Source organism: Thalassophryne amazonica, chromosome 13, assembly GCF_902500255.1.
Source record: "Thalassophryne amazonica chromosome 13, fThaAma1.1, whole genome shotgun sequence".
Taxonomy (NCBI): Eukaryota; Metazoa; Chordata; class Actinopteri; order Batrachoidiformes; family Batrachoididae; genus Thalassophryne; species Thalassophryne amazonica.
In genome coordinates this window covers 13,727,849-13,740,470 of record NC_047115.1, presented here as the reverse complement: position 1 = coordinate 13,740,470, position 12,622 = coordinate 13,727,849, and the positions used below count along the sequence as shown (strand labels likewise).

Here is a 12,622-nt window from a genome sequence, read left to right as displayed (position 1 = left end):
GTGAAACTCACACTTCTCGCCCTTCACAAACAGCCGGTTCTCCAACAACCACTGCAGGACCTGACGTACATGCCGGACATGAGTCTCAGGATCCGGAGAAAAGATGAGTATATCGTCTAGATATATGAAGACGAATCGGTGCAGGAAATCCCGCAAGACATCATTAACTAATGCTTGGAACGCCGCGGGGGCGTTTGTGAGGCCGAACGTCATGACCAGGTACTCAAAGTGACCTAACGGGGTGTTAAATGCCGTCTTCCACTCGTCTCCCTTCCGGATCCAAACCAGGTGATACGCATTTCTAAGATCTAGCTTCGTGAATATTTGGGCTCCATGCAGGGGCGTGAACACTGAATCCAACAGGGGCAACGGGTATCGGTTACGAACCGTGATTTCGTTCAGCCCTCTGTAATCAATGCATGGACGTAGTCCGCCATCCTTTTTTCCCACAAAAAAGAAACCTGCACCCATCGGGGAAGTGGAATTCCGGATCAACCCGGCAGCTAAAGAGTCCCGGATGTAGGTCTCCATTGATTCGCGCTCAGGTCGTGAGAGGTTGTACAGCCTGCTGGACGGGAACTCAACACCTGGAACCAAATCAATGGCGCAATCGTACGGACGGTGGGGGGGGGGGGGGGGTGAGTGCCAGATCCTTACTGAACACATCCACAAGGTCCTGGTACTCCACCGGCACCGTCCCTAGATTGGGCGGGACTCTGACCTCCTCCTTAGCTTGGGAACCGGGAGGAACCGAGGAACCTAAACATACCCGATGGCAGGTCTCGCTCCACTGAACCACTACCCCGGACGGCCAATCGATCCGGGGATTGTGTTTTAACATCCAGGGGAACCCTAAAATCACACGGGAGGTAGCAGGAGTCACAAAAAACTATCTCCTCCCGGTGATTTCCTGACACCACCAGAGTTACTGGTGGTGTCTTATATGTGATTGGAGGGAGTAGGGAGCCATCTAGTGCCCGCACCTGCACAGGCGAGGTAAGCGCCACCAGAGGGAGCCCTATCTCCCTGGCCCATCTGCTGTCTAACAGATTCCCTTCAGAGCCCGTGTCCACCAGTGCTGGGGCCTTCAGGGTTAAATCCTCATAAAGGATTGTAACTGGGAGTCGTGTGGCAATGTGGGCCCCTAGCCCAGTTTCTAGGGGCGGGCGTTGGTGTTTTAACCGCTCGGGGCAGTCTCTTACCTGATGCTCTATCGAGCCACAAACAAAACACGCTCCGCGGGCCAGCCTCCTCTGTCTCTCTGGTGCCCTAAATGTGGCCCTGCTCATGTCCATAGCTTCGTCAGCAGGGGGAGCTGTAACCACACGGAGCGTAGGGGCCGTGGAGCGTGGGGAGGGCGGAACGCGGTCGGAACCGGAAGGGAGAGGGACGGCGCGTGCCCGGCCACGCCCTTCGTCTCATTCCCGACGGCGTTCTTCTAACCGATTGTCTAATCGTATAACGAGATCGATAAGCCCGTCTAAATCCCGCGGTTCGTCCTTGGCCACCAGGTGCTCCTTTAGGACTAACGACAGTCCGTTTACGAAGGCGGCGCGGAGGGCAGTGCTATTCCAGCCGGACCTCGCAGCCGCGATGCGGAAGTCGACTGAATAAGCAGCTGCGCTCCGGTGTCCCTGTCTCATTGACAGCAGCACGGTTGAAGCGGTCTCTCCTCTATTTGGGTGATCGAACACTGTTCTGAGCTCCCTCACATACCCATCATATATCAGAAGGAGCCGCGAATTTTGCTCCCAGAGCGCTGTAGCCCAAGCGCGTGCCTCGCCGCGAAGCAGATTAATCACATAAGCTATCTTACTAGCGTCAGTCGCGTACATGACGGGACGTTGTGCGAAGACGAGCGAACACTGCATAAGAAAGTCCGCGCATGTCTCCACACAACCCCCGTACGGCTCTGGAGGGCTTATGTATGCTTCAGGGGAAGGTGGGGGGGGGTCGTTGAACGACCTGTGGAACGTCACTGTTGCGCACAGGATCGACAGGAGGGGGAGCCGCAGCAGCGCCCTGAGGGCGCGCTTCCACCTGCGCGGCGAGAGCCTCCACCCTGCGGTTAAGGAGGACGTTCTGCTCGGTCATCAGATCCAGCCGAGCCGTAAAAGCGGTGAGGATTCGCTGCAACTCACCGATCATTCCTCCTGCAGACACCTGTGCGCCCTGCTCTTCCATTGGCCGTTCAACAGCCGGTTGACGCCCCTCGGGATCCATGACGTTGGCCAAGATATCCTGTTGGGAAAGTGTCGGTACACGGACCCACAACAGGGGGCGCAAATGAACGGACAATGGAGGAAGTCAAATAACAACACTTTACTGTTGTGAATGGGCACAATAAATACAACAGATTACAATAATGGACAAAAAGCCAAATCACAAAAGGTGTCGTGTGGGCAGGCTCGAAGATAGGAGACGTCCGTCCAAAGTAGAACCGGAACCACACGATTTCCTCCGCCACCAGACCCCGGGAATACTGGAGCCGCCAAGTCCCGAATTCCCAGGTGGCCACTGCCTCCGCGTGTCGGACCTGGTACTGCTGGCGAGGAACAAAGAAACAATTAAACGAGGGCGCGTTTGCATCCAGCAATCCGCACGGCAGGAAAACTACCTCCACCTCTCGTTGGAAAAGAAGTCTGTTACAACGCACAAAGTCACAAGAAGGTTTACTGTCACACAGTTAGCTGAGTACGTTACCTTCCAGGTAGAACGATATCTCGGCAAAGAGGTGGAGACGTCGTCCTGCTGATATTCCCCTGCTGATCAGATGAGTGGTAACAGCTGTTGCAGGTGATGCGTGACAGCTGTCACCCTGGCTGCTCCTGTGAGGCGACTGCGCCCTCTCGTGCCTGAAGCCCGCACTTCAGGCAGGGCGCCCTCTGGTGGTGGGCCAGCAGTACCTCCTCTTCTGGCGGCCCACACAACAGCCTCAGGATCTTGATGAAATTCTCCAGACAGCCCGTTTGCTCACTATCTTCCAAAGAAGCGGACATGAGATGCTGTCGAACACCTTTGTCAAGTCAAGGAAGGTGAGTTACAGTGGCTCTCGATACTTTTCTTGCAATTGCCGGACAGTGAAGATCATGTCTGGTGTCCCTCTTGATGGTGTCAGAAGCCACTCTGGGTTTCAGGAAGCATGTTTGCTGTTAGTGGTCTCAGACGGTTGTTGGCAATCCATGCAAGAAGCCTTCCTGTGGTAGACAGCAAGGATGGAACCAGAAGAATCCGCAATGGATTCCACAGTCAGACTTGTCTCCTTTCTGCTTGTCATTGAGTTGACTCAGTCGTTGACTGAATCTTTCAGGTCTGCTGGTATTTGTAGATGCACACATTTAAGCCCCGTTTACACATAGATGGTAAGAGGTCCCGGAAGAGTTTTTGGCCATCTTAAGGATCACACACCGTTGTTAACGCTGGCACTAGGGGGCGTGGCTTAGTTCTGGCTTTACCGGGAATCGTCGAAAAAATTATTGAACATGTCGAATAATTCCGGGAGCGCTCCCGGAGAATTCGTGTGATGACGGAGACAATGCAAACAACGGCGTTTGATACTTATTAATCGCCGTTTCATCCTGCCCCTTCCTGTAGTGCCGCAGTTTACACCGCCGTAATTGGCGGCCGGCGTTGTATCCCTAACCAATGGCGTGTAAAACGGCGATAGAGCCTACATCGGCGTCCTCAAAGGCGTTTTAACCGGCGACAGAGGAAGACAAAACGGCGGCGCTAGCGGACAGTACGCCGTTCTAAACGCCACCTCCCGGTTAATGGCGTTCCAAACGGCCGATAGGCAGCGGTCAGTATAAAAACGCTTGCGCGCTGCATGCAGGCCTCTCACTCGCGGCCAGCTCCAGATATTTTTGCAGAGAAGCTCCAATATGCCTCCTAAAAGAAAATTGGCAGCGGCAAGGACTTACCAAGAGGTCTGGTTCAGAAGCAGAGGAGAGGCCTGTGGTGGAGACGGAGCAACACGTTGAGGAGGGGAAAAGGAGAGGAAAAGAAAAGGCTGAGGATGAGCTCCCTCCCCCTGCAGTGACAGCTGCTTCAGCCTATTATACTCTGGGGGCGGTGCCTATATGCAAAAGTTCCTGGAGTAACGCAGGATTTGCCTGGATAAATCCAGCGGTACACAGGGCATTATCAGCCACAGCAGAACACCGCCATTCTCATGCGCGTCTTAACCTGCGATTGTAAAGGATAGAACTGGGTATTAACCCCCGTTGCCTGACGTGTGCCGGATGCTACGGCGTCAAAACGACGCTTTATTTGGCGTATTTAGCGGTGTTTTATCCGCGTATTTGCGGCTAGTACGGCGCTCAAAACGCCGGCGAAATGCTCCGCCCCTTTCCACCGCAAAAACAGCCGGAACTACCGCGAACTTCGGTCTACGTACTACCCGCTGACAAAACCGTCTATGTGTAACCTGGGCTTTACACAGGTGTTCCCTGTGGTTGACAAAAACAATGGCCTGTGAGAACTATCCAGCTCAGAGGTTCCATGGCAATATCCCAGCGGACAAAATCCCAATAGACAAAATCCCAGTGGACAGAATCCCAACCCCTTATTATAAAAATGGACAAAATCCAAGTACCATTCCAAAGTAGACTGTAACTTTGATATTATATTTGAAAGTGTGAATACAATGTGTAATTATAAATAAAATATGTTGAATGTATATATGTCATTATTTTATATTTATACTCATATATATATATATAACAGTTTTGTACCTCACACCACCTCTTGTACTAAACTAGTTTTCTAAGATGTCAAACGTGATGAAAGAGTTAAAGTAGCAGTAACATGGATGTAACCTTTGTTTCGTGTTACATGAGCAGCTTTTTGTACATTTCTCTGAGATGTGCAATGACTTTTATGAGAGCAAAAACAACTGTTGTAGATTAAAAAGCAGCGATATGAGAAGAGAGGATTACACCCCCCGGGAAGTTCAGGGTTAACTGAGAACAGGGTCGAATTAATTACTGTCCTGTACTACAAAGTGAGAAGGAGTCAAAAAACGCTCTCGGACCAGGTCGTCCTTCTGCTTTAGTCGGATACTGTGGAGGAAGAAGGGCAAGACATTCACTATGATCTGCAGAGCGTAAAGGATAACTGAGACTTATTGAGTTGAAGACCATACTGAGATGCACAATGTTTTATTTTTGATCATACCACCGTCATCAAAACCCCAGCTCCCCTAAACAAGCCTCAAGGAAAACCATTTTGAACTTAATTGCAAGAGAAAAACGGTTTTGATTGACTACTTTACAAGTGTAAATTCACCCTCAAGAACTAAAGAAGCTGTCACACCTGACATAACTTGGCACAAGTTTTCCTAAGTGGCAACTCCGCATGGTTCTTTAATGGGTTGGTAGGTGAGGGAGTCAAGAGAAGTCACTTATAGTCATACCAGTTTTGAATATGTCCAAATTTTACAGGAACTTGCATGTAAAGAGTTACCCCAGTATAAAGAGTGCACATTGGAGTTTGCTTGTAGTCCAGCCAAGTTCTGCCAGGCTTAACCTGAGCCCTCCTAAGATGGATGTGAGTCAACAGAGCCACCTTCGAGTCCAACCAAACTCTGCCTGCTCAGGAGGACTCGGCACTGAATATGGCCAATAAAGAGCTGCTTCCCATCCAAAGTGTTCTGAGTTGTAAGGCCCAATCCCAATAATCTCATTTTGTCCTACCACTTCGTAGTTTGCCTTCATTTTGCCCATTGGGTCTAAATCATGCCATTATGGCACCAAATTTGGTCAGAAGTAATTTGCTTCAGCATCTCTAGTTTTTTCACTCAGGGTTGCCATAGCAGATCCAAGGTGGGTCTGCATGTTGATTTGGCACACGTTTTACGACAAATGCAACTCCATATTGGAGAATACGCAGGGGTGGGGTTTAATCCAGGAACTTTCCGCACTGGAAACAAAGACACTTAAGTGCTTGGCCACCATTTGCATCAGATGAGAAGTCTTCTTGAGAAAAAGAATGACTGACTGTATTTCTTTGTTTTAACTGCCTTTTTTAATCTTCATATGCAGTTACGATGAGTGCATTGGTGATGGTGCGACTCAGATCTACATACCTACTGATGATCCACCACCTTACTCCCTACTGGACCCCTGTCAGAGAGGGGCAGGGCTTGAGGAGGAGCCCAACTACACCAGCCCGGATCTGTCTTCATATTTCGGAGAGACCGCAGCCACTGGTATTTGGTTTTCTTCGTGCCACGGCCCAATGGGACTGCAGGAAGAAGAGCAGCAACGAATAGCGTCCATCACCTTCCTGCTGGAAGCAGCACCTCCTTATGAGTCCGTGCTGGCCGAGCAGGAACGGCACCTCCCACTCATGCCATGTGACCATCACAAGCATCAATCAGAGCGAGAGGAAGAGGGGCATTCCCAGCAAGTAGGAGCAAACCAGACCTAGTAGGACAAATGGTTTCTTTGCCTTGCATTGCCGTTAGCTGTGACACCAGCCACAAGGAAACACTTCAATGTGATGTTCGCACGTTCACACTGTAGCTTAGTGTGTCAAACAGCAGATTTTAGCAGCTCACTGAACTTCAACCAGCATTCCAGTGTTGTAGTAGCTGCACTTTAACTCAAAAGGACGAGGATTTGATTGTGTTGTAAAGTTTTTGGAGAGACAGTGCCTCATCATCGTCTGAGCAACGCTCCTTCGGTTTCTGATGTGTCTTTACGAATAATCTCTCCTTTTTTTGCCCCTTGGATCTGATCCAGAATGTATGTTTGTAGTTTAGGCTAAGTTATAGTTGTGTTATGCCAATATCATCATCATACTATAGACTAGTGGTTCCCAAACATTTTTCAAGCTGTAGATCAGAATATTTAAAGTGACATATCACCTTCACATTTACGTGACACGCATCATGTGTCTTTTTTTTTTTCTTTCTCACAAACTTGTTCATGTTCTGCTTGCAGTTTTTTTTTTTTTCATTTTCATTTATATAGAGCCAAATCACAAAGTTGCCCCAAGGTGCTTCACGCAAGTAAGGTCTAACCTTCCCAACCCCCAGAGCAAGCACACAGGCAACAGTGGTAAGGAAAAACTCCCTCTGGTGATTTGAGGAAGAAACCTCAAGCAGACCAGACTCAAAGGGGTGACCCTGTGCTTGGGCCATGCTACTGACACAATTTACAAAACAAATATACAGGACATTTTGCTGGTGACCAGAACGGGAGGGTTGCAGAAGTAGACACCACTCCCATCTCTGGATGCAGTGCTCAGGCATGATTGTCGTTGTTGCCAGATACAGCTGATGGTTTCCAGCCAAAAAGCTCTTCAAAAACAACCAGAAAGCACACAAAACTACAAAAACATGCTATTTAATATATAATATACACAGTATTTAAGTAAATACAAATAAATACAATACTTGGCCCCCCACTTTGGGAACCACTGCTGTAGACCACATTGAGTTGACTCGTCCGCACTATTGTTATGGTATTTAGTGATGTAGTTTAAGGGTATAAACAACCACACAGAGTAACCCCAACCATTTAATCTCCGGTTATCTTTTTGGATGAGTCTGTCAAAAAGTTTCAGAGCTGTGCAGCATTGTTACCCAACTTTGAGGTTCAATTATTTTCCAGCATTGCCGTGTGCAAACTTTCTGTGCACTGTACCTTTGTAGCCTAATGAACCTTGTGGTTGTTAAAAAAAAAAAAAATTGTGACTAATATGGTTGTGATAGTTTAATTTAACAACAGTGAAGACAGTTTGATTTCAAAAGATGTGTGATGCCGAATTAAATAAATATATACTTTTTCACATATAGAGGAACACTTCTTTAGTTTTGACTCAGCTGCAAAACTCCCCTAATGCATGAATATACACTGTATTAAAACATAAACAGTTGCCCTTTAAATGCAGAATGTTTTAAAATGAATTGCTTAGTTTTTCTGCTCTTTATTTTATTTATTTATTTATTTATTTGTTTTCTTTCTGGCAGAGTGCAATCAATTTTCAAACTTTCACATCTCCTTTAAATAAAATAATAATATGCTGCCATCTACTGGGCAACACTAAAATGCAAGTTGCCTGACTATTTTTCTTTACTATTCGATATATTTGAATTCCAGTGAATTCTATGCACATTTCTATTTAATTTGGCATCAGAACTCTTGGCACCATCAGGAAAAGGAAAATTCGGTGAAAGGTCCATCATTAGTAAACATCAGGGCCTGTTTCTATGATGTCATGTGACACTTTTGTTGTATCTTGTGTCTTAGCCACAGTTGCTGGTGTAAATATAGTTACTGCCACATTTCTTGCTCCAAATCTCTGTAAAGGTCAAATCTGATGCCAGCTGATGTTTAACGGCGCTTCACCTGTCTGTATTTATACATTTGTTATCACCACTGACGTTACTGGCTTTCTCACAGCCATATTATCTTTTCTATGAAAAACTGTAGGTGTAAAATTAACACTGTAACTGGAACCCGTCAGCATCATGTACACTGCATGCATAACTATTAGGCAAGTTGAATTTCTGACGATGAGCTTTATTGTTGAGTGAATGCAGTTTCAATCCAAAATGTTAATAAACCTCAAAACTGAATGTTTATGAATGAAAAGTTGAGTTTTGGATTTCTCAGGAGACTATATGCATGTGTGTACAATTATTAGGTAACTATTAATGGGCTGAATTATTATGCAACTAAATAAAAAAACCATCCCACTTGATTATTTTTGATTATTGGAGTAAGCCAAACAAAAAACTTAAAATTAACAAACATTTCTGGAATGCGGTGCCACTGGAGGTTAAAGGTTTCCTGGTAGTGTTGTGTTTAATTTTTCTCAAAGCTTTTGCAGTTAATTTAAGTCTTTTCTTCCCCACGTTTCTCGTCACCCTTCTGACTATTTGCAACAAAACATTTGATAGTCCATTGATTACATGCAACAGCTTAGACAGATATCTAAAAGACATTTTATAATTGTTGACTTTTTATTGTCTATTAAATCTTTATTTATTTATTTTTTGTCCCATTTTGCCTGTGATGAAGAAGCTGTATCACCTGGGAATGCTTCAATTCAATAAGCATCCAGGTTTGTATAGGTTGGAGTCGGAAAATATGCGCAGAAATGACAAGGCCAGAAAACTCACTTGCCTAATAACTGTGCACGCAGTCTTAGCTCCAAGCTTTCCTACCCATAAGGCTGATGGGTTGATGCAACAAAGATATGACACATAAAACTGTAGATTTTCATTGTGACATGCAATAATAAAATCTCACATCTCATCCTAAAATAATGCTGATAATTATTGTGCAGTATTTGCTGTTTTGTTGTCAGAGTTTTACAACATGATGGATGGAAGATGAATGTGAAAGACCCTCAACATGCAGAAAGGAGACTGAAACTAACTATGGATCTGGACCAAATTACGATCATGGACAATAAATAATATGACAATGGATACACCCCCCCCCCCCCCCCTCCCACACCAAAAACAAAACAAAACTGTACTTACGTTATTTTAGTTACTGTGTTTTGAATAAATAACAGCAGGTAAGTAAGTAAGTTCTTTCAACTTCTCCCAGTTTCACTTGGTGTCACCACAGCAGATCCAACACACATCTGAATGTTGATTTGGCCCCAGCTTTACACTGGAATACCCTTCCTGATGCAACTCCGCATTACATGGGCTTGGCCACCACGCTGCCTTTCTGCATAAACCAGGTAGGAGCACAGCAGCAAAACACTCTAAAACCTGCCGGCTTCTTTTTAACCCTTGGGAGACAGAGCGAGACTGCATCCAGAAACTGCAGGAGGCACATAAGGCTTAACATGTTCGGCAAGATAGTTGGGTGCAATGGTCATTTAGAGCATGGGTATCGAACTGATTCCAGAAAGGGCCAAGAGGGTACAGGTTTTCTTTGCACCCACCAATTCCACCAGGTGATTTTACTGATTATCATCTCTTTAAACAGACTGGATGAGTCCATCACTGAAACCACCTGCAGGAGTCAGCGGACACACAGAAAACCTGCATCCTTTTGGCCCTTTCTGGAATCAGTGTGGCACCTGTGATTTACAGCTTTAGTTGCTGGATAGACTCCAGAGTCACCAACAGGTGACAGAGTGGTACAGTGACAACTGAAATCAGAACAGACGTGTCCAACTTGGAGTGCTGCTTAGTTTTTGTTTTGTTTTATAGCAGTTTACATTAACGTTTACACATTGGTCCATAGTGGCATTTCTCCCCTCTTTTGAATCAATGTGTGGCTAATCAACTTTCTATGTGGCTAATTGAAACTGCCACCAATTAGCCACGGTGGCTTGCAATTTTTTAACCCCAAATACAAATTCAGTGCAAATACAAATTCAACATTTGGCCTGAAAATGACCTACTTTGGCCTTTGACCTCAGTGTTGTGAGCCCTCACTGGATTTGAGAAACAGCTGTGTAGTTAATATTTTTTTGTGGGGGTGGGGGGGCTATATCATTGGACCTCTACTACCTGATAAATTATACTGTGTAGTATGTAACCCAGCTATTTAGCACTTTAGTTAAACTAAAGTTTTTGATTGCTTACAAATTTGATTGATTTAATTTATGGTTTTTTTGTGTGTTTATTTTTTAGGCACTGGGTGACTGTAAATATCTTGGATTTACATAGTGATGTAATTATGTATTTTAATATATGAATGGTGAGGTGTGTGTGTGTGTGTGGGGGGGGGGGCAGGAATTTATAAGGGTATATGGGCACTTATGTCCTTTGATCATATTGTATGAAAAACAGAAAAAAGGGGAAATTTCACACTTTTATAGTTATCTTTACAATGAAAGTGTGTTAAGAAATTTGTTCTAGTAGTCTATGGTGACTTTTTCACCTTTTTTCAGCATCATTATATGCAAATATTGCCATTTTGTGCTTGCCCCACACCCAGACTTTTGATCTTCAATGATAAAAATGAATGGTAAAGAAACATTTTTTCTAATGTTTTAAAATATCTCTGAATAAAATATCAGTAAAATAATCAAAACATAATTGGGGTATTCAATGTCATACAACTGTTGCGATTTTTTTTAAACAAAATGTAGTTGTCCCACACTATTGCCGTAATTTCCACCACAACACTGTAATGTCCCTTTAAACAGTTTGTATGAAAGATTGTTTGGGTAGTTTCTATGGCGATAAATAGTGACATCAGGGCACATGTATATAGCACCAAATCACAACAAACAGTTGCCCCAAGGCGCTTGATATTGTAAGGCAATGGTGTGGTGGAAATTACATTTACAAGGCCAATAGTGCCCGTAGTTAAAGAATCACCCACAAGTGTTTACTTCTTGCTCCTTTCCAAGCATCATTTTCTGAGTCATGTTTTTCTTGTGGATTTATTTATTTATTTATTTTTTTGCTTTTACCCAGCGGTATGTCCCAATTTCATCATCATACTCTCCCCATACTGGAAACGGATTGACTTGCAGGCATCCGTGCATGTGACTTTGGCTTGCTGTCATTTTGGTGTACAGTTCTGTTTGAACACACACACACACAGTTATGTTTGAACGGAGAAAGACTGATGAAAGGATTCTGTAGTTCATTTGGATAAATGATTACTATTTAAATGGAGCAATGGAATGGTTAAAACAATACAAATGCAATGGCTGACATTAGAACAAAGTTATTGTCCCCAAATCCCATTACAATCGTTAATATTCTGCTCAAATGAGGTATGGAACAAATTTAAAATCTCAAATAACTATATGAAGTGCACTCACAGAGTTCTAAATACTGTCAGGAAAAAGATTAAAGCCCCCCAATCAATATCCAGAGCCATGAAAGTTACAGACATTTTAGATTTCATACCAGGGCAACAAGATCAGAGGTTCAAAAATTGGGAAAATAATAATTTAATTTTCATCAATGATTTATTTAAAGGGGAGACATTAGGATCATTTAGTCAATGTCAGGAAAAATATGGCTTAACATCAATACTGTTTTTGTAGATTCTTGCAATTGAGAAGCTATTTAATGTCCCATAAAGAATGGTCACTTCTTAAAAAACAACCTACAGATTTGGAAATGCTATTCATGAATACACTCAAGCATAAACAATATGATAAAATGATATCAAATTTATACAAAAGTTTACAAAGAAATATGTCAGAGAATTCTTTAGAGATAAAAGAAAAGTGGGAATTGGAAATGAACGTAATAATTGAAGATCAAGAATGAGAACAAATTTGTGAAGGTGGACACAAACTGACAAATAGCCCAACATGGAAAGAGTTTTCATGGAAAATAAATACTCGATATTTTAAGACACCTGATATCACTTCCAAATTCGATAAATCAAAAACAAACCTATGCTGGAGAAACTGTGGACAATTTGGAGATCATATTCACATTTTATATTTTTAACTTTAAATATTTTGGGAGGGAATCAAGGAATTAATTTCAAATATTCTACAAACCTATATTGACTGGAATCCCCTTGTTTTTGTTTTTGGATTACTCCCGGGGGACTTTCTATCTAAAGAAAAACTGTATCTTTTCAAGATAATGATACTGGTGGCTAAGAAAATGATAACTGTATTTTGGTATAAACCAGATCCACCTACAACAAATCACTGGAAAGATAGGATT

General features: G+C 43.9%; 1 protein-coding gene across 1 annotated transcript in view; it reads left to right on the top strand.

The window, feature by feature from the left end:
* Positions 1-6,865, top strand: part of bean1 (brain expressed, associated with NEDD4, 1) — a 65,572-nt gene extending 58,707 nt beyond the window's left edge. The window contains exon 5 of the mRNA XM_034185434.1: positions 6,042-6,865. Within this exon, the coding sequence (XP_034041325.1) occupies positions 6,042-6,429 (388 nt within the window). The 3' untranslated portion in view covers positions 6,430-6,865. The remainder of the gene's footprint in view (positions 1-6,041) is intronic.
* The last annotated feature ends 5,757 nt before the right edge of the window (positions 6,866-12,622 follow it).